At 43.0% G+C, this 22,875-nt stretch overlaps 1 protein-coding gene across 2 annotated transcripts; it reads left to right on the top strand.

Annotated features, from left to right (window-relative positions):
- The first annotated feature begins 216 nt into the window (after positions 1 to 216).
- Positions 217 to 22,875, top strand: LOC125288170 (probable ribonuclease ZC3H12C). Of its 2 annotated transcripts, none has more exons than XM_048234297.1 (6): positions 217 to 512; positions 11,947 to 12,803; positions 16,394 to 16,533; positions 16,952 to 17,186; positions 17,477 to 17,583; positions 18,426 to 22,875. In XM_048234297.1, the coding sequence occupies exons 2-6, from the start codon at positions 12,058 to 12,060 to the stop codon at positions 20,015 to 20,017; spliced, it is 2,820 nt and encodes a 939-aa protein (XP_048090254.1). In that variant the 5' UTR covers positions 217 to 512; positions 11,947 to 12,057; the 3' UTR covers positions 20,018 to 22,875. The 2 variants fall into 2 exon arrangements, with proteins under 2 accessions (XP_048090254.1, XP_048090255.1); XM_048234298.1 differs by lacking the exon at positions 217 to 512 and adding an exon at positions 9,391 to 9,957.

Raw genomic sequence — 22,875 nt, 5'->3', positions numbered from 1 at the left:
TGGTCATGGAAACAAAAAAATACTTTTTGAGTTCGGTGTAGTGCACTTTAAAAATAAGTGGCAAGTGAATATAAGATTGTTATTGATTGTTAAAATTGCCGCTAGTCGGAGACAGGCGTGTGTGTCGGGTAGCCTAAATTAGCCTACATAAAATTACATTTAAGCTACGCTTGGCCGTTGTTTGTTTTTTGTCTCCATATGGATAGATAAGATATTTTCCCGGCTCTTAATCGTTTTTCTTGGTCACATTAATTACACAAGTATTGCTATAAACTATTAAAAAAAATCCCCTATGTGAAAAGCGTATCAGGTGTAGCCTACCTCGGGCACAGTCGATCTTTACCTTGCACTGACAAGTGCATGTATCGGCCCATAGCGCTGGTGAAGCAGTCAGTTGCAACAGGGCTACCGGCTTCCCTTCTCTTCACATTTCGTGGGGGGAGCAATGGCAAATTGGTAAGGGAAGCGTGTCACAGCATATAGTACGCCAGCATCCGGAGATGCAGTCTACGGTACGTAGCACAAGGGTCTATTATCTTTATGCCAATAAATGTGTGAATTTGCATAACACTGGAAAATACCTTGTGAAATTAACCTTGCATTGCGAGACTGAAGGGTGTCGAATGCTTCCATTGCGGCCATTCGTGTTTCGTTGGCTGACTTAGCCACGGCATTTGGCTACATTTGTAGCACGAGCCTGCTGGTTTAGCAACTGTAGCTAAAGCTCAGTCAGGTCTGTTTGTAAATAATATATCAAATAATGCCGTTTTGCATGAACATAGGTATAACCAACACACGTTTCGGGAAAACCGCTAAGCCCAACATTATTTACTGTCTAGTGGTGCTGTTGATTTTGAGTAGGCCCAAGTTCGCAGCGAGACGCCAAGATTAACGTTGACTCCTATTTATAGTGAGGATGTGCATAACGGGGTGAGTTAGCATGATTTTGAGAGACACAATGTAGGCTACATGTATTTATAGAAAAGGCTACACTGTGGAGTGGCAGGTTCAGCTATTGGTGATTCTTTTGCCTTTGAAGGTTTTTTTGGGGGGGCAAACTATTCAAAACCTATCCAGTTGCAGGGGGAGTAGCCTACACTGCACCTGTTTCGTGAAATTTTAAGTGACTTGTCTTCAGTTAGAGACGCAGGGAGGGGGAGCGAGAGATAATGAGAGGGATGAAACGCGGCTTTTGTGGGTGTGTTCGCGCGCGTGCGTCTGTGCCGAGCAGATGGCAGTTATCCAGAAAGGGTAACTGCCTTTGTGAGCCCATTGTGTGGTGGACGGCAGAGCCACACTTTCTACTTTAAATCACTGCCGTTTGCCTGAGGGCTATTGTTCTCCTCTCGGTCGCTTTTTAATGATATAGTTGTGTGCACACTCAAAGTATCCCACTCCCCACGGTTGGCTGTGTGACCTAAGATTCTTCTATCCTAGGGCCTTGCAGTGAGGTGTTGGCAGAGCTCAAGGCATTTACCAAAAGAAGCAGCGACGATTTGCATATTGAGACCAACGATTAGGTTGTTACATTACGAAGTTGCCTACCCTGCCCTCAGTTGCCCTAGGCCTAAATACCAGTAGGCTAAGTTTCAAATAAAAAACAGCACAATGAAAAGTATCACTTAGCTTACTCCTTTTGGCTGTGTGTGTGTGTTTATGTGTTTGTATGCATTTATTTTTTACATGTTGCATTTTAGACATGTAATGCATTATTAGACCAGAAAGATTGAAATTTTGTGTATATTGCACAGAAACATTGGATAATATTCGTATTATGTCTTCAGAATTACATAACTGTTTGAAGACTTGCAGCAGTTGTTTTTGATTGTATAGCACATTTAAATATGTTGTATGTCCTTGTCTGAACATATATTGGTGATGTTTTGTAGCTCTATCCTATTGTGACAGCCTTCCTACATGGACTGGTCTTTAAGTTTGGATAGTTTAAGCAGAGAATAGACTAGAATTTCCCTCGGGATGATTAGATTCAACTTTATTGTCGTTGTGCAGAGTACAGAGACAACGAATGAATGAATGAATGAAGTATCCTATTTATCCTATCCTATCTATCTATCTATCTATCTATCTATCTACAACCCCAAAACAGAAAAAGTTGGGACATTGTGTAAAATGTGAATAAAAACAGAATGTAATAATTTGCAACTCTCTTAAACTCATATTTAGTTGCAAAATGACACCGACAACATATCAAGTGTTGAAAATGACAAATTTGACTATTTCATGGAAAATATATGTTAATTTCGAATTTGATACCAGAAACATGTTTAAAAAAAAGTTGGGACGGGGGTAACAAAATGCTGGAAAAGTTGTGGAATGATAAAGAAAACAAAAGGAGAAATATTTCACAACTAATTAGGGTAATTGTCAACACGATTGGTTATGAAAAAGAGCATCTCAGAGAGGCAGGGTCCCTTAGAAGTAAAGATGTAGGGGTATTCATCACTCTGTGTAAACCTGTGTGCACAAATGATTTTAATGTTTCATAAGATTAAATTGTGAAGTATTTGGGGAGTTAATCTACAGGATATAATACCATTAGAACATTCAGAGATATCCAGAGAAATCTTTGCAAACAAGGGAAAGAGCTGAAAAACAAATTGGATGGCCATGGTCTTTTGGACCTCAGATGGCACTGCATCAAAACCTGACCTGTTTCCAGACCTGTCATTGTTGGAGCTCAGGAAAACCTCTGATAACCATTGTCTATGTGCATAGTTTGATGCTCAATTTAAAAACTACAGCCAACACTGTATTGAGACATGATACAGAAAATACCACTTATCTGGGCCTAAGCTTGTTTAAAATGGACTGAGATTACATGGAAAAGGGTCCTGTGGTTAGACCAATCAAAATTTGTCATTCTTTTTGGAAATCATGGACTCATCTGGGCTAAAGAGGAGAGTTCCAAGTATCCAACCCATCCAACTTGTTTTAGTGCTCAGTTCAAAACCCAACATCTCTGATGGTGTGAAGGAGCATTAGTAGGCATCTTGCACATTTGGCAAAGCACAATCAATTCTGAATGATGTATACAGGTTTTGAGCAACACATACTGCCATCCAGGCAATGTCTTTTGGGAAGACCTTGAATATTTCAGGAAAACAATGCCAAAATGAATTCTGCACATATCAGTATTTCTCCATAGATGATGAGTCCAGGTGCTAAAATGGCCTGTCTGCAGTCCAGGTTTGTCAAATTAGGTGCATAATGGGATGAAAAACATGACTTAGAATACCCCATACTGTTGAGCAACTGAAATCCTATATCGGGGTGTAATGGGACAACATTTCACTCTCTGGTCTCCTCAGTTCCTAAACATTTACAGAATGTTGTTAATTGAAGAGGTGAAGCAGCACAGTGGTAAAAATGCTCCTGTCCTAACTTTTTTTGAAACATGTTGCTGGCATCAAAATTAACATATATTTTCCATGAAATAGTCCAAATTTTAATTTTCAACATTTGATATATTGTCTATGTCCTTTTTGCTGATAAATATTGGTGTATGAGACTTGTATATTATCACATTCTGTTTAATTTGCATTTTACACTATGTCCAAACTGTTTTTGGGGCTGTATCTATCTATCTAGACAGCAGTTACAGGCAGCCAATATCATTCTGACCAATATCCTTCATTTGGGACTCAACATTCTTGCTTTAGGCACCTTACCTTTTCACATGAAGATTGAAATGATTGTTAGTGACCTTCAAAGTTGAGCCTCCAGTCTGTTCATGTATGGCAAATAGGGGGGAGCTCAGATGCTTAAATGTGGGGGAATCATGGAAATATTTCTCTTTGGCTTGTCTGACACTTTGATTTAATCAGTTGGCCTCAAGCCAGCTTGACTTTTACATAGTTTAGCCTATTTAGTTATTTTTGAGACAGACATGCAAACCCATCAAAGATATATATTTTATGTCTTTCTTTTAATTAGGATATTACTATTGAATTGACATGAGGCTATTTCTCGAACTATTTTTTTTTCTCTTCTGAATCTTGAAACCATTTTCTATACTAAATAAGATGAATGCTTGCAAAACTACCTTTTGAATAGGTTCCCTTAAGCTCAGGATTTTTTATGGACCATATATATTTTTTAATTTATCACACATTGTTGTAAACATCTCTTCTTAAACCTAGTACAATGCGAGTTGGAGAAACCGGGTTGCATATGCTTGATGAAAGTGATCTCCACGCTCACTCACAAGCACACGTGCACACTAGGGATGTAACGATTACCGGTATAATGGTAAACTGCAATAAAAATGTTGACGATAAAAATTACCGTTTTCATTTCAAATATCTTAATTATTGTGGTTGATTACCACGGTGTGAAAACCGTGTGTTTAATCCCTCCCAGCTTCATCCAAGCCTGCTTTTGACATACAGTAGGCCTGGTACAATGAAACAAAACTGGTACCCTACTAATTCTGTTGTCTAATTGATGGTTTTAACTGGGACTCGGATTAGACTCCACCTGATTTTAAAACATTTTCACCACAAAACGTGCACTGTATCATGTAGCCACTCTGCGTCTTTCTATGTTCGCGTCCATATTAAATCCATTCCTCTCATGTTATCAGGAGAATACAGTAGCCTAAAGTTTTATTTCGAACATTTACTTTGGTCTCACTCATTGGATCCAAATAACAGAAATAGCAAACTCCATGTCATGGTAGGGTAAGTTAAGCTATATAGCCACTTAAACATGACCAAGGAAAAAGTGAACGGGACACTTTTTGAAACTTTCAGCCTTTGTAGGCTTATCAGTGCTTTCTGAACATTTTTTAAAAATACCGCGTTAATACCGAAAACCGCGATAATTGCTCGCAATGCACTATAACTGTGAGGTTAAATTTTCATACCGTTACATCCCTAGTGCACACAAAGTTACCCCTGCTAAGATGGGGCAACAGTGGAGAAGAAGAATGAAAGAAAGAATGTGAAAAGACACAGAGATGTGTGTGTGTGTGTGTGTGTGTGTGTGTGTGTGTGTTATAGTAGTGGGTTGCCGGTCTCCCTTAGACGTGATCATGGCCTGACGAGCAAAGGTCCGAACAGGAGGCGTACTGTCGTGGGCTTGTCACAATGGGCCGTGGCGGGCCGGTAGGACAGTGGGCTGTCTGCACGCAGCCCAACAGCTGGTCTTGTCCCACTGGGGACCCTCAGCCATTCTTGCGCTGGCCTACCAGAGACCTCTACCCGGCCCCTGAGCCCTGTTCTCCCCTCTGCCTCTCCCCAGAGACCCTGTGCACATGGCAGCGAGTCTGTCATCACACACACACATGCATATGCACACATACAGAGCCCAGCGAAGAAAGCTGAGGCAGCAGGCTGTTACTAAAGTCTGGTCACCCTTCCTAAAATATCCTAGTGTTTGAATGTCCTCTCTACTCCTAATGCCCCAAGTGATGTGCACGATTGAGTCTTGCAGTGTTAACACCAAAATCCTCTTTCTGGTGTTTGGAAGTGCACTTGCTGAAACTACAGTAATCCTGTTTGCTTGTGCCTGCATGTTTTAGGTATGAAGTGTTCTCCTTATGGAGCAGCAGATGGGTTTATGCACACTATGTACACCCTCTTGTGTTGTTCCTCAAGAAAACAAATGACAGTTTAGCTGTGTCTCAGAAGGGGCTTATGAACAACATGGTATTGTCAAAAATGTAGCTTTTTTGTATTATAATTTAAGATCCAATAACCCTTATGCTTAATGCCTCATTCAGTTGAAGTATGTTTAACAAGATTGACAGGAAAAGCATACTGATGTTTTAAATGCTCTTTGTGAGGTGTGGACTCATGGTCAGTTTCAGCAGTCAACTGTTCTAACGTCTGCCATACTGTATACACCCAGCCACTCACTCAGGGTCTTAAAACGGTGATCATGGACCTTTTGCCAGCTGTTAGTGTACTTTTTCTCTCTCTTTCACTCACATACACACACACACAGACACAATCACACACCTGGACGTGGGGTCTCCCTTCAGGCAGAAGGTGGGGCGATCCCCCAGACTGAATGAAAGAGTAAACAGAGGCGTTGAGGAAGAGGCCAGGAAGGCCAGGCAGGACATAAGGCCTCCTTCTGCTCGTCCTTTCACAGCAGAGAGGGCTGCTGCTAAAATGGGATTAGCCACTTCATCCCCCCGTCTCTCCTCCCATACCGCCTCCCACTCCTCTCCACTTCAGCTGCTCAGTCTGTGGATAGTTAGATGGAGTTAAATAGATAGATTGATCGATAGATAGGAATAAATAGATTGATACATAGATAGATAAATATAGTTAGAGTTAAATAGATAGATTGATAAATATAATTAGATAGATAGATAGATAGATATGGGTATTTCTATGTTTCCTATTAGATTAATTTCACCTCGTCTATGCTTTGGTATTGCATGCTCTTGTGTTTTTATAGTGGTTCCTTTTTTGGGTTATTTTTGTTATAGGAAAGCATTAGAGTCTAGAGGTCCACAATGATGTAATGAGAGTCTGGCTAAAATACAGGGTCACATTAGTCCTTTATTCACCCTGTTCTATTGCATCTACTTTTCCACATCAAACACATTCAAACGTAACTTGAACATGCAACTTGAAAAAAACAATTTCATGTATTGACATTTCCATGTATCTGGGATGGCTACTAATGCAAAAACACTCAAATAACAAAACCCATTCATTTGTAAATGGACTGCCTAGGTCCGAAAAGACAGGAATGAGCCTCTTCCCTTCATGATGTCAAGAAGAGAAGCCTGTTGAATAAAACTAAATTTGAGCTAACTGGACAAAGTCTCTGTGCAAGATTGAATAATGAAACGGCAAAAGTTTGCTTTTATCCCGCAAATTTGGGACCAGTTACCAACATTTTGAAGCAACCCCATCAATATGCTTGTGTTTGCAAAGGAACCGAAGCAAAAACGGGGCACTCTAAACAGGGCTCTTCAGACGGTTCAAAACGGTGTTGTGGTGTGTCCTCCTTTTGGTATTTTGCCCAAAGTATTTGTATTAAGACCTCAAGAAGATAATCCATTTGTGGAAAAGGGGGTACATTATGTTACCTTTTAACAACCAAAGATGGCTTTCAATACAGAAATCATCACAAAATTATTTTTGTCAGATATTTATTTTGGGTAGCTGTTGACACAGTCGATGGAGAAATTACTGTAAGAGACTTGGAGACCTTCTATTAGACCCTGCTGAAATTAAGAACATTATACACTCTGTAGTTTTTATGCAATATTTTTTATTGAGCCCTTAATAAAATTTACCAAGGAGGTGTTTTATATATTGAGGGTCCTAAAGCTTTAGTGTCGGAGGATTTTGGGGTGTAAGGTGGCTCGCAGCATTTGGTGTAAAAGCACCTGTTTACTTTCAGGCCACCCAGCAGATGGTGGCCAGAGCTCTGGACCCTCAGGGGACCGGCCAGCTGAGGCTCAATTAGAGAGTCACCACAAGTCAGCCAGCATGCCCTCACTGCCCCTGCCCTAGTGTCAGCCAGGCACACGGCCCCTACAATGCACTCAGTCCCCTCTGGCCGGTGCAGTCGCTCGCTGTGAATTACCTGAGTTATGGCTCCCTTCCGGCAGACTTTTCTTTCATCCATCTTGTGTTCCAGCATAGCCCAACGTGCTGAGCCTGCCTGCATTCTTCAAGTCCTTCTAGAGTTCTGGAGGTGTGTAGTGGAGGTGAATAAGCCTTATAAGCCTTAATCTCTGACAGCCAGGCCACACTAAAGGCAAAAAGGCCCAAAAAAATATACTTAAACATTAATATAGTTAAAAATATACTTAAACATTAATATAGTTAAAAATATACTTAAACATTAATATAGTTAAAAATATACTTAAACATTAATATAAATATACTTTTTTTCAAATGTACGTGCCGCTTTTCATGCCTGGTGTAGCCAGTTCCATTGATTACAATGGAAGTTAATTGTTGCAGCAGATACTCCACAGAATGCCTCAGTTATGCCTGGTGTGGCCTGCCTGTGACTCATGCATTCTACAGGAGCTGAAGTTCTGTTGGTCAACAGCCTCAATTACGGTTTCCACTAATGGCCTCTACTGAAAGAATATCACATTGGACTTTCTCACTGGGTAGCACATACTCAAGAAAGTAATAGGCCTAAACAGTGTGAATGAGTATGTAATGGTTTTAAAAATACTAAATTGGATGACTACCATTTACTTTAGCATTAAATTAAATAATAATAAACTCAAGTCAACATAGTGCAAACTCTTTTCCTCCATCCCTAAACCCAATCACTGAAGTCATGCCTAGCAAACTACACACCCAAAAGAATCCTTTACCTTAAGTTTCCAGTCATTCACTGCAAGGTTAGTACTTTAGGTGACTGCAGCCATTACCTCCAGACACTACAGTACCATGTGTGATTGCTTCTTCTTAGTTTTTCTGCTGGTCTCTCTCACTCTGAATCAGACCTACTTGCATGTCAGCCTCTGTTACATTGAGCTGCAGGAAGTTTGCACTACAAAGGACTGCAGGCCAGACAAAAGCAGACGACCAAATCTACTTGATATGCATGGCCAGAGTTTTTGCCTGCACAGACATGGTGAACAATCATTGACATTTCATGTCTGTCAACATATCTGCTGTGCCGCTTCATGTGGTTGCATGATTAGTAAGTAAGGCTTTCTGGGCCTTCTCAGCGTTTCTTAGCCTTCTGTCCTGACATGTTGCTTCTATGCAAACATTTTTAGGTGTGTCTATCCTCCTTCTCTCATCACACATCTGTCCTCTGACTCTGGGGGAAAGGTGCTCTATGAAGCTGTAAATAAAATATCTGAATTCATAGTTGTGTAGAATTACGTTCAATTAAGGTTATGAAATGAAAAGGCGACTTGTAGAAGTATGACATTTAACATGGGCTTGTGGAGTCACCGGCATCCCTCTGTCTTCAAATCCCCCCCAAGAAGCTGGCATTTTAGTAGAAGTGTGTCTCAACAATGAAGATATCTTTTTTTCCTATAACTGCTGAGAGACGTGCATTGTTTGACTTAAATAAAGCTTTTGCTCTACATCCCTCTTCTGCAGTAAACACCCCAACACACACACACTCCGTACCCTTTGCCCCTGCACACTCGCACCCCGTACCCTTTGCCCCTGCACACTCTCCCCATTCTCCCTATTCTTCCGTCACTCTCCCCATCTCTTCTCTCCTTTTTTCTCAGAGAACATGCAATGCTTTTAACATAATTCAGCTCATTGTTTACACGCTACCCCCCTCCACCAAACCCCCCCCCCCCCCCCAGCCGCAGACAAAGGGGGCCGAGCCAGCACAGTCCCTCAGCAAGCCAGGTGTTTCCCACTACCAGCCACCTCTCTAATGGCTAAGGCCTCGTGCTGCAGCTGCCTACTGACGTTCCCCTTTGTGTCGGCCTATTGTTGGGCCGCGCACCCCTCGTTGATTCATGGGCCAGTCAGGGGAAGACCCCCTCTAGAATGACGTGCGGTAGCTTATCTGTGGATCCCTGTGTGTGTGTGTGTGTGTGTGTGTGTCTGAGAGAGAGTTCCATTGTGAGGTCACTGCGCTCCCATTGGTCAAGTTGCATGCTAACTTTAATGGGGGAATGGTAGACACTGAAGCTCCATCTGTTCTTGCAGTCATTGTTCAGCCGGCTTGCCTGCAGTACCAACAGTCCTTTTCAGGGTGGACTAGGCTTAGGTGGCCCATGCCCTGCAAGCTTGTGCGGTTGTGTCTGGCGGTGAAAAGCTACCTTTCTTGGCTGTGTTTTGTGCAATTCAAGGAAGAACCTGGACCGATTTGAGGATCTAATATCGTCTTGTTTGTCTGGTGACTTAGAGAAGACAATCTGTGAAGTAAACCAATCACTTCACTGAAGGCTGGATTTGGTAGTTTTGTTTTTTAACAAGAGCACTTATAGAGGACTTCCACCCTTAACACTTTTTGACTTGTTTGAAGGTGAGTCGTCTTTTTATTTAATTAATTCAGTGCCAAATAAAGTTTTGTTCTCTAGTTTAATTTGCTTGTAAAACTATTTCCTCATCTTAGTTTTTATAGCCTACCTATACATGCCATATTTGAATGATGCATTAGCATTTCCCAGATTGATTGTCTGCTGTTTTTATGTATAGCCTATATCATTACTGCTCAATAACTCAATATAACTTATTTTTTGCTCGACAAGTATAAAGTACAAGTAATTTGCGTACGTAGAATGCAATTCAGAATATGCAAACAGTAAGTTCTGTTGCCAGTATTGTGGTATGTGCATTGATGTGTAAGGATCTGTAGATACTACACACACCGCATCATCTCATCCGGCCACACGTTTCTCTGTTAGTCCAACTGAAGTCTTCAGTCCCTCAAGTTTCAATTGACAGGAAGAGGTTAAAAAAAGAATGACCTTTTTGTTACAATTCAGCACCACTTTGCACTTCAAACTTCTTACCAGCCAACTATGATGTGCACAAGACATGCATGAGTGCAAGATTACGGCATTATGTTCTAGAACTATAGCAATACAGATGAGATTTTGCAAGTGAAACTACCTGGTGAATTCTTCTTTTTTTTTGGGGGGGGGGTCGGTTGCTGTTGCAGTTGCAGTTGGTATCTATTGGGGGTAGGGGTTGTTTGCGCTGTGGGGTGAAGGCAAGGTTTCCCTTTGTTGTATATGTGACCCTGTCAGGCAGGACATATGTGCTGAGCCTACTGGGCACGCTCATCAGGACAGGAGGAGAGAGAGAGACAGAGAACACCAGTTGCTGGGTCTCCTGTAGCCTCAGTAGACATCTGTTGCCTTCCCGACAGCGTCACCCTCCCCTCCTCCAAGCACACACACACACACATCCCACCACCGCCGCCACCACCACCACCACCCTTGTCCCCACGCGCGTATATCCATCCCCTTTGTGTTTGTGGGGTAGTGGGGGTGGGCATCAGGCCTCCCTCCTCAGTTCACAATGGCAAGGCCCCCAGAGAACTCCTACCCTCCCCTTTCATCCCCCTCTTCTCTCTCTCTCTCTCTCTCTCTCTCTCTCAATATCCCTCTGTTTCTTTCCTTCTTTCCCCACATTCTGTCTCTTTCTCACTCTCCAATCCCCCCTTCTACTCTTCCAGTCAATGGCATATGTTACATATTCATTACACAATAGTAATGAGATTCAGGGGGATTTTGCAGTTTGAAAAATGCCACCACACTTTCTTTTGGTGGTGAGCTGTAAATTCCCTGCAGTTGTCTGTGATTAGGCCTGAACCCAGATTATTTGCATAATTTGGAGTGTTCTTGGCTTGATTGTTGATATGGTTACATTGGTTGCTCTGTTGATCTTGCCTGGATAAACTGTGCCTCAAGGCTCAGGTTGTGATTTATTGATTTATTAACTAACAATGTCATAAAACTGTTTGCATGAATATAATTTACAGGGAATATGTGAAGCAAAATGTGTGACAAGTGGTGCATTGAAGTTGTTAACATGAAAATTCCACCATGAACAGCTAAAAGGCATAATTAGCCAAAGCAAATTTGCAGCCATTTGAGAATGTAGCAAGATCTGATTTCAGTTACTTTCTCCTTTAAATTCCTATGAAAAATGTGTTTCTTTATTTTTTACTTTCTTGGAGTACATTGTCTCTGTAATATAAACGATATAAACGATTTCAGCTCTGTCGAAGCATTTGAAAAGATGCCTTGGAGCAGCTGCAGCCTAGCAACAGCTGAATCAGACAGCCAGACAGCCGCCTTTCATGATGTAATGATATTCCTGCACCCTCTCCTCTCCTCCCCCTAAACCATAGTCACCAACTACCCCGCCACAACCCCCCCCACCCCTCTCACCCACCATCCTATGCCTATGTCTGGTGAACTCCAGTGCAGTAAGTGAGCTGCCCTCTGTGAAAGTGTAAAGTTCCGGTGTACGTCACTGAACTGCTGGGTGTGATTGTCCACAGGTTCTCATGTTCAGGTGGGCCTGAGAGAAGCGCGACCGAGGTGGCCGGACAAGCAGCAGTATCAGCAGGGAGGTCTCTGGTGGGGTGGCGCTGGATGTATTTGACAGCTTCATGGGCCTGAAGGACCATCTAGATGATGGAACAGGCCACATCCTTGACCTCGGGATCGATCTGGACTACCTGCACGTGAAGGCTACTGCCAGTGACCGGCCGCCCTCCGAAGCGAATGCCCATACCAAAATGGAGCCTGGCCCGTCGGAAGAGGCCGAGGGCAGGCTACCAGCTGGAACAAGCCTGGGCAGCAGCAGCGGCATCGGTTCCACACCCGCTGACTCCGAGGAGAGCACTGACAGCGAGGCGGAGCAGATCAACCTCCCGCCTCGCTCTGCCCATCCCCAACTCTGCCGTTCCCCGTGTCTGGACCTGGAGTCCTCTTCACCTCCGCCAGGCAGTTCCATCTCTGAAGACGCAGACCCTGTGGGAACCCTGCGCGCCTACCAGAACAAGATGGAATTTGCATTGAAGCTCGGCTACCAGGAAGACCTTATTCGGCTGGTCCTCAGTAAACTGGGACCCGAGGCACTGATTAACGACATTCTTGGTGAGCTCGTCAAGCTGGGAAGCAAGCCAGAGGCCGAGCAGGGAGGCGGACTGGCAGCATCTCAGTCCAGGTCTTCATCGATGGCACCCTCCTCCTCCTCCTGCTCCTCCTCAGGATCCACCACCTCCTCCTCAGGCTGTGGGTTCTCGGATTCTACAGAGTCCCGTCAGTCGGATTCTCCCTCACAGATGGACTCTCTGGATGACAAGGACAACCTGAGGCCCATTGTGGTTGACGGCAGCAACGTTGCCATGAGGTAAATTCATAATATATTATTTCAAATTAAATTAAATTATTTCATATCAGCTTTATGAGGTCCAAGATCTTTGTGCAAGGTAAAACCTGACTTAAAACAACATAAAAGTCTGACTGCCATTTAGCTTTTTGTCCAACCATGTATCAAATTAAGTTGATTTACTGTCACTTTAAGATTGTCTTGGTAGTGTGTAGGTCTAATTGAGTGCCTTTCACTTTTCACGAGTAACTAGGCTAAATAAATAAATAAATGTTGATAAGTAGACTATAATACAGTAAGTAAATAAACAAATAAATAAATAATTAGGCTAAGTGAAATTTTCGGCGCACGCCATGCACGCGCATTATAACTCTATATCATAGTACCACCAAGAAATAAGAACTACTTTCACCTCTGGATAAGACCTTAGCAGAGTTAACTTGAATGTAGCAGTTTTGAACAAATTTGCGCTGCATGTTCACGATGCTAAGTGGATTTAGCAATTTAGCCTGCAGTCTTCTACTGTATGCAATGCTTCTATGTGGCAAGTGGCAACAACAATCCTTCAACAATTTTTAATGTTTTGTTAAATGTAGGCTACATGCAGAGAAGGGACAACAGGTTCGTTACGAGAGAGATCGAGGCGGGGAACGGAAAGGCTGCGTGCATAAAAAGTGCAGCTCAATGAAAGGATTTTATCTAGGCTAATGTAAATAGTACAACATAGAACATTATTGTGTGGCAGCCAGTTTTGAGTTCGTGGAGGCCCGCCACTACAACTGAGTTTTAGGGCCACACATGAAGAATTTTTTTTTTTTGCCATGACTAGATTAAACTCGACATTAAACTCGACATTTCGAGAATAAAGTTGAAATGTCATGTCGACTTTAATCTTGACGTGTCGACTTTAAAGTCGCCATGTTGACATTAAATTCGACATTTCGAAAATAAATAAAACTTAGAATTTAACCTCCGTAGGTCAGCCAAATACTTTCCTGTTAGGTCCTTTTATCACGGAGTTACAGGCGATAAATGCGATGGTCAAAAGTAAACGTCATTAGCGGTTTATTTATTTATTGTAGGCCTATTATTAAAGAGTATTTTTCCTCTAAAGGTTCAACTTCATGATTATGCACTAGACTAGGTATACTACGTGCTCTCCCCAATCCCAGACTTTCACATTGCATGTTTGTTTGTAATGGATGCAAAACAGCCTATTGCTGAATGTCTATGGAGGGACGAATGAAGCTGTCCTCCCGACCAGGCAACTAAGTAAATGCACACATATCTGTGTTTATAGCCTAGCCTCTTATATTTATTGCAGGTGAGACATGGAAAAGCAGTTTTAGAAAAATGAGTTTTGCCATCATACCTATGGAGAGTGAAGGCCTGTGGGTCATGAAGGGCAGTTATTTGGATGTGCGGTGTCTTACCCACGTAAAACGGAGTGAAATAACATTTTGTACTATAGAAACATTATATCATTGGAAACATGTATTATTCTAGCTATATAAATGGCATAGTGCATGGAATTTCCATAACCGCGAGATACAGCGCTTCACGATGACGGCAATGAGTAGTTAACAGACAAGACGCAATCTATCTGAATATCTGCAATCTAGCAATCTATCTGAAAAACACCTATTTGAAGTAGGCCTATTATTCATGTCACATATTGTGTGTTAGTGTAGGCTACATAGCTTAAACTGTAGGCCTAGGCTATGTTTAAACTGTATTTCGAGTTTAATGTCGGCATGTTGACTTTAAAGTCGACACGTCGAGATTAAAGTCGACATCACATTTAAACTTTATTCTCGAAATGTCGAGTTTAATGTCGACATGTCGACTTTACAGTCAACATGTCGAGTTTAATCTCGCCATGGCAAAAATATTTTTTTTCTTCATGTGTGGCCCTAATACTCCGTAGCCACTGATTAGTCAACTTATGGGAAACACTTTTGTGCTGCATGTTGAAAGCCACTTTCACTCTATTTGTCTGTAATTTGTGAGATTAACCAATATTTTCTTATTTTGCTTTTTTATAATAACTTGTAAATATCTTGTTTAAAGAGTAGACTAATCCGGTCTCCAATGCAAAGATGAAAATATGTATATGTTTTGAATGTGTGGGACATTAAAAATACATGAATGTAACACATATAGCATAATAGACTTCTTCGAATCATACATGATTAGATTATCAGCAACTGTAGGCCTAATTTTAGGTAGCGATTATATTTAAAGGAGAGAACACTTTTATAAAGTAGCAGAGAAAATAATAATCTATAAGTCTATACTATGGACTTTTGAAAAGAACTGTTTGCTATGTGCTGATTTACATGACTAGCCATTTTAGTTTAAACGCTGACTGAACAATTGAGGGTAGGCTGAGAGGACTGCAAAGCTACATACTTTAGGAGATTCCATGTGCTCTGGCGCACGCAGCGCAACATGTGCACAGTAGCCTGCACTACAGCATGGTAATAAACATTGGCACATGGTGCAAAACCTGCCTTTATCAGTGTCCAGTGGGCGTTGGGATATGCTACAAACAATCAGCCACACGCTTTCAATTTACTGATCAAGCGGAATTCATCATGCAACATATTCAGGGTGAGAGAAAATGTGGGAGTTTAAGAGCGTTTGTTGCATGCGAGTTAAGTTATCTTAACTTTTCTCCTAAAAGAAAAGAAAAATTATCCAACATTTTATCTTATTACTACGTAATATTGAATATTGCTGCATGAGGCCTATTGAGTCCACACCAGTAAAAGTGCATAATCATCATTATGCACTGTCAGAGCTGAACCGCACTAGGATGGCCAGCTGCCCCTTACCAACATTGTGTTTTAATGTATGCCTGTGGAATATGGAGGGGGGGTACATAATTTGGTGACCTCCCAAGTAGAACCGGGAGAGTGTGATCCTTTGAAACACCTGTCAAGTCCTTGACTGATGGGTGACTTTCCATTGAGATCTTTTGAGTGGAATGCAACAATATGTCTGAAAGGATCCTCTCTAAAGGGGCCCCGTCTGGAAAGTGGAATAATTTAGGAACATGTAAAAGCTAATATTGAACAGAAAAGAAAAACAAAGTTCAATGGAAACCGCAAACCATTGTGTCATTTCGATCATATTAGATATATGACAGATTTGTATCTGGAGCATTTTGAGTATAGTCTTTGTGTTGGTAAAAAGTTTTATGGTGGTGACTTTTGGAATTTGAGACTCAGAGAGTTGTGTTTGGTCACATATTTTCATCCTAGATCATTTAATTTCACAAATGAACCGGTCTAGTCTTGGAGAAGTGTCTTAAAGAAGTATTCTGGCTGCTCTAGCTGTTGGCTGCAGCAATTCAAGCTAGGTAGCACCAATTTTTATATATTTATTTTTGTTGTACCAACAACAGGCCTACTTGTCCTCTTGACCTCGAGAAACAAAGATCTATGTGAAAAATTGCTGGAGTTTTCCTTTAAATTTCAGATTCAAACATTTATTGGATTAGGACGACTGAAAGCTCTAGAAGGGCCAACCTGTAAAGAGGGGGTTGAATATGCTAAATTAGGGGTTGACTCTGAGTGTAAACCAGCATTTTTGTGCCTTTCTCAAAGCCATGGCAACAAGGAGGTCTTCTCATGCCAAGGCATCCAGCTTGCAGTTGACTGGTTCCTGGAGCGAGGACACCGTGACATCACTGTGTTTGTCCCAGCTTGGAGGAAGGAGCAGTCTCGGCCTGATGCTCTCATCACAGGTGGGAACTTTTTTGATGCCTTTAGGTCTGATGCATTAGGTCAGATGAACACAATCCATGCAGTTGTTAGAGAATAAGGATAACCAATTCACAATAATGCCTTCTGCTAAAACACTCATTTTAATTTGTTGTTTAACTTTTTTATTTAAAATTCTTCAGTTCTTATATTTTATGTTTTTAAAGGGGTCACGTATGTTTTCATGTAAATTTTATTATCTTCCTAGTTTAGTGCAAAACATACCAATTTGTTGATGCAGTTGTCAGAACTTCAAATTGTTATTTTGTAAATTATAGCTTTCATTGATTCAGAGCTCTTAAGTTGTCACACAGAATGAAATGGCAAAAGCTAACCACTTGCACAATGGCTACTCTTGTCCAGATAAATGTTCAACATTAAATATCCTTTTCCCCTGTGCAGACCAGGAGTTTCTACGGCGGCTGGAGAAGGACAAAATCCTCGTGTTCACTCCCTCACGACGGGTGCAAGGTCGTAGGGTGGTCTGCTACGATGACCGTTTCATTGTCAAGTTAGCCTACGAGTCTGACGGCATCATAGTCTCCAACGACAACTACCGAGACTTAGCCAATGAGAAGCCGGAGTGGAAGAAGTTCATTGATGAGAGGCTGCTGATGTATTCATTCGTCAATGACAAGTAAGTGACTCAGGCAAGATATAGATGCGTTCCCTCCAAATTCAACGGCATGTCTCTCAATCTGTATGTGTACATTTGTCTTTTATATACTCTGTACAGTACTTTAGTCAGTGAAAACTGTGTTTAAATGTGCTTCATGAATAAGATTGACTTTACTTACTGTACTTACAAAGGACCACCCATCCATCCTGACACCCACTTGTCTTCATCTCTAATTGTGTTCTTTTGTTCTTTCTTTCTTTCTTTCGTTCTTTCGTTCTTTCTTTCTTTCTTTCTTTCTTGTCCTACAGATTCATGCCTCCTGATGACCCTTTAGGTCGGCATGGCCCAAGTTTGGAGAACTTTCTGCGAAAGCGACCAATCATTCCAGAACACAAGAAGCAGCCCTGCCCTTACGGTGAGTCCTGCATTCCCAGGAGCCATAGGTTGGCTTATTTCCATCCCTTAAGTCTCTCTGTATGTGCATCCCTAAAATGGACATCTCTGGTCTGTCTCTAGTGCTCACATCATGTCTACAGTGTCTTCAGGGTCTCTTGCCCTCTACATATGTTAGATATGTTAGCAGTTGTCCTGACATATTCACTACAGTATATTTCCTTGTGAACTTCACATTGACACCGTATTCAGATGGAATGCATTGTGTTTCCTCCGCTAAATAAGTTCAACCAGTTGAGTTATATTCTCTGCATTCTGCAACATCACATATTACAGAATGCACTAATGTGGTGCAATTCTCTGCCCATATTGAAATGTTAAAAATGCCCATAGTGTAGTTTAAAAATGAAACATCAATTTGAGGATGAAAATGACTGAAAGATGTGTTTTGTGCCAACAAATGGTATTTTTGCACTTATTTATTCAAATGCCAAGGTGGTCCTAAGTGTAGCCATTGATAACAACATACAAATATCCAACACAATCATATGGCTCACTAGGCTCGAATGGCTTATCCAACAACGGTTCTCTTTCAGTTCATGAAGATTAGAATATCCCTTCTCTCTCTCTTTTTCTTTGTCTCTTTCTCTCTCTCCCTCTCTCTATTTTCTTTTAACCTTGATGAAAACCCAGTGGTTGAAATGCATCATCTGTTTGCCTATGCTCTGAAAATTTTAGATTTTTTTGCCTGAGTGTTACCAGCTACTGCCGGAATTTTGTGATCTTCATAATCACATGTGTTTAGGTACACAGAGCATGTGATGTTGTGTGGACTAATGCGTGTTCCTTCTCTCTGGCCTGCAGGTAAGAAGTGCACCTATGGGCACAAATGTAAGTTTTATCACCCTGAGCGTGGCACTCAGCCCCAGCGCTCGGTGGCGGATGAGCTCCGCGCTAGCGCCAAGAGCTGCTCGGCCAAGGTGCCCGTGGAGTCGGGCCTGGTGAAGAGCCACAGCATGCCGGGCAGCCAGCGGCCCGCCGAGGCCAAACGGGCGCAGGCCAAGCGCCAGTCTGACCCCAGCGTCCGCGCACTGTCCTACAGCGACGTGGAGGAGAGGCTGACCAGCCGCTCCCCGAAACTAGACCCGTCCCATGGCAAAGGGAGTGCCACCTTGCTGCCGGCTCCCGGCGGGCCACCCATGGGCCACGGACACGGGCATGGCCATGGGCACGGGCACGGGCAGGACCTGACCCGGGACTACCCCCACCCATCGGGGAAGCCTCACTCGCTCGGCATGCTGCCGTCCCAGTACCCCACGTGCGAGTCGCCGGACCTGAGCTACTGCTCGCTGGTGCGGGCATACTCGGGCCTGAGGATCGCCGTGCCGCCGCGCAGCCCCGAGCGCCGCATGCTGCCCGATGCGCTCTTGTCAGACTGCAGCAGCGAGGGCAGCGCCAGCTGCGGCAGCAGCAGCACGGACTCCTACGGCGGCGTGCTGGGCCCCGCGGGCGAGCGCTCGTGCATGAGCTCACCCGACCTGCTGCTGGACGACGCTGGCGGTCCCCTCCGCTGCCCCCACCACCACCTCGGTCAGCAGCAGCAGCCGCACCACCATCACCATCACCACCACCGGGGCAGTGCCCAGTACCCGCCCCCTCTGCCGCCTCCTCAGACGCCCCCTCAGCACCACCTGCATCAGGGCCACGTGCTCGCGTCCGTCCCGGTGCCAGGCTACCACCACCACCATCACCACCATCACCAGCAGCAGCAGCAGCCACAAAGCCTGACACCACACGGGTACAGCTTCAGCCTCGACGAGCCTCCCGACTCGCCCCTCTTCAACAAGCACTCGCGACCGTACCTGTCGCCACAGCTCCAGCACCAAACCGTGGCCGCTCGGTCCAGTTGTCCTGGGGACTGTCCGCCCCTGCCGGGCGGCTCGCACCCCCAGAGCTCTCCCCTGGGCCGGGGACTGGCCTCCACGCGGGCCGACAGCGTATCGGACTCCCGCCTGTATGAGAGCTCACCACTGCTGCCCCGCAAGGCCCTCTACATGGGCCAGGAGCGACTGGGCGGATGGGACCCCTACTACCTGCAGCCGCCCCCACCGCAGGCCCCTCCTCAGCCCTGCTACGAGTCCTTCACCTTCCAGGGCCTCCAGGAAAGCCGTGAGCAGGCCTGGAGGGCACCGTGGGGGCGGGGACCCAGCCAGCCGCCTCCTCCTCCTCACCCCAGCCACTCCCCGCAGCCTCAGCCTATGGGCTCCCTCAACCCCCCTGAGCCTCCCCCTATCAGTCGGCACCAGGAAGTGCGTCAGAAGGTGTTCAAGAACCTGTGCAACATCTTCCCCACAGAGCTGGTGCGCATGGTGATGGGGCGCTACCCTCACATCACAGACGCCCAGCAGCTGGCAGCGGCCATTTTGGCAGAGAAGAGCCAGCCTGGAGCTTACTGAAAGCCCCTCTCCCCCCCCCTGTTCCCTATGTGCTTTTTTCAACAGGATGAAGGCACCATATCCTAAGGGGGGGATTATGTATTGCTGATATCCAAGGAAAATGAACATGTGGGGTATCCTGCGGTATTTTGGGGTATGTATCCCTGGAAATACTTTTGAGATGTTACTGCATCAGCTCACCAAAATAACTCTGCATTTGAAATAATTTTAAGGAACGAGGAAAATTGACCCTTGACCATTTGATGCAGAGAGAGGGAAGAGTAGTGCTGTCAGCATATTTGTCTACCTGAAGTGTGAATGAGTTCCGAATGTGTACTTCTATTTATTTTGGGTTTGTTTCTTCATATACATATATATATATATAAATATATACATATATATTATACAGATTTTATGTTAAGTATTTTTAAGTATTATTTTCAGGTGAGCATCTATTGATTCACAGGGCACTTTTTTGTTGCTTTTGATCAGATTTGAGAATAATTTGTATCTCGTGGCAATCAAAATGGAGGTTGTGAGAGGCCAGGGTACGTGTAGATTTAGATTATTTGTGATGCTGAGGTACAGAAAATCAAAACAGAAGAGCTTAACAACACACACACACACACAAATGCACGCGGACACCTGCATATTCAGTGCCATCTATAACAACTACCCACTATTGTTTTAGCATGGAAGACATTGTTTTACCTTTTAAGGCTCAATTAGCTTCATTGTTTATGAGTGTAGGTTGACCATAAATTTCAGTACCTAAAATGTAGTTGTGCACTGGATGAGATGTAGTTTAATGGTTACAAATGGTACACCTCCTTTAAACCTAAATTGGGTTCAACCTCAGTTCCTCTTATGTGATGTAATGCTTACCTTCACTTGATTTCTTTGTTGTGTTTTAGTTTTAATCGTTCTCTCCAAAATCATGTGCCATTCGAATCACAAAAGAATGGTTCTTGGGGATATGCAGAAATGTATTAATTTATTTATAATTGTTATTCCATGTCCTTTATTTTTTGTTTTCATTCGTTTTTTTTCCAGAGAATCATTTTTTATCTATTTAGAGTGTTTGCACGAGAGCATGTGTACATGGGTGTGTGCGTGTGTGTGTGCGTCAGGGATTGGGACTCTGTTGACCTTCAGTAGATCTGTCAGTGTTACCAAGAGAGACCTTCTCCTTTTTAGCCACAGGTGTAGTAGTAGAGACGGACATTTCTTGACGTCTATGTACCTTAGTTCTAGTAAGGGACGTCTCTGACTTCTGGCTCCTTGTCCTGCATTTTTAGTCCTGTTGTCGGGAACAGCAGCAGCACATCACTGTTGTTGTGACTGATTTAATTAAGACTCGGTTGGGCCTTAACATGAGGACAGTCGCCCTCGTCAGATCTGAATGGGTCTAGTGTATGAAGCCCATCAGAACTGCAGGTGACGACAGGAAAGTTGTGAGCCTTGGCTGTCAGAGAATACCTGTCCTTGTTGATACAAATTGTATCTTATTAACTTAAATCAGAGTTGTTTATAAACATATAATTTATGAAAAGGTATACACACACGTTATGTACAGTTGGTAGTACATGAGTAATTTATGAACTATTTTTGGCAACATTTTATCACCATTACCAGAATGTTTGAAGTTTTACTTGAAAAAGTAGATTTTTGGATGAACGAATGCATAAAATGCATCTGTTTAGAGCTAGGAGGTACAGGGATTGTGGTTGTAGATTATTTATTGTATTGGAAACTATAAATTATCGATCAATTTGAAATCCACAATAATTTGAGAAGGCGCAAGAAGAAAGTCACAAAATTTTCCAACGTATCTGAACCAATTAAATCTAACTAAACAGGTGATTTGGTTACATACCAAATGGGCCCTTCCACCAAAAATGAGGTCGGGTTCAAACTTTTGGGATTGGGAACCCGAACCCCCCAAACCTGGAACATCATCAGGCCTGGTGATGCAAATGCGTTTTATGATTTATTACTGTAAAAGGAAGACTCCTGATTTTATTCCAGAGAGAGGGAGAAGGGGAGTGACAGAATGAAAGATGTTATGAGCTGATAAAGAAGAGGGTAAAATGCTGCCTGAAATAAGTATTCCATAAGAGCACCTTTGTTTTGAAAAGAGCCTTCCCTCTGGCCAATCAGCACCATGTGTTGAGTGGGGCGGAGCTTGGGCATAGAGTAAATGCCTCTGACTGGCATTGTCCTTAAGACACATCTGATGATCTGAACCATGTTCAGCAAACAAGTTGTTTGGGTTTGTTGTTTGTTCGTTTTTCTTCTTCCATATATAAACAATATATCCTCACCTCACGTGCTATTTATTGTGAGAAGTTGCCAGTGTGCTTATCTACCTTTGCCTAAACGTGGCTTTGCTGGACTTTTTGCTGTTCACGTTTGACCACTGGCTCTTCACAAGTCTCGTTTTGAAATACAGTCCTCTGCAAGTAGCGGCAGTGCATCTATGTGTTAGTTCAGTATTACACCAAGTGTTTCAGTGTAGTACTGCACCCGTGACGGTTTAGGCGCTTTCCCCCTTGTAATGTTACTTTACCAGCTCAATGGTGTCTGCTGAACGAACTTTCCAATGCTGTTTTATTTTTCCTTTTCTAAATACTCGCTACTGTGTTGTGTTCATTCCAGTGCCGATTCAATTCCTGTTTATGATGACCAAAGTAACTGGTGTGACTGAGTTTGCATTTGGGTGGGCCATGCTTTCTTAAGCATTAGTCAGTCATAGTTAGTAATTGAGTATTACAAATTAATTATGTACAACAACAAAAAAAGAAATGCAATGATGTACTGTAAAATGATACTGTCTGAAGTTTCCAAATGTGTATTTTTATTGAAATAAAATATGTATC

The sequence above is a fragment of the Alosa alosa genome, chromosome 23, assembly GCF_017589495.1.
Source record: "Alosa alosa isolate M-15738 ecotype Scorff River chromosome 23, AALO_Geno_1.1, whole genome shotgun sequence".
Taxonomy (NCBI): domain Eukaryota; kingdom Metazoa; phylum Chordata; class Actinopteri; order Clupeiformes; family Clupeidae; genus Alosa; species Alosa alosa.
Note: the sequence above shows the minus strand (reverse complement) of the source record. Positions and strands in the feature narration are given on the sequence as shown.

Coding starts and splice junctions, on each gene's coding strand:
- LOC125288170 (XM_048234297.1), top strand. CDS start 12,058: ATGGGCCTGAAGGACCATCTAGATGATGGAACAGGCCACATCCTTGAC. Junction 17,187..17,476: donor TATTCATTCGTCAATGACAA/GTAAGTGACTCA, acceptor CTTGTCCTACAG/ATTCATGCCTCCTGATGACC. Junction 17,584..18,425: donor GAAGCAGCCCTGCCCTTACG/GTGAGTCCTGCA, acceptor TCTGGCCTGCAG/GTAAGAAGTGCACCTATGGG.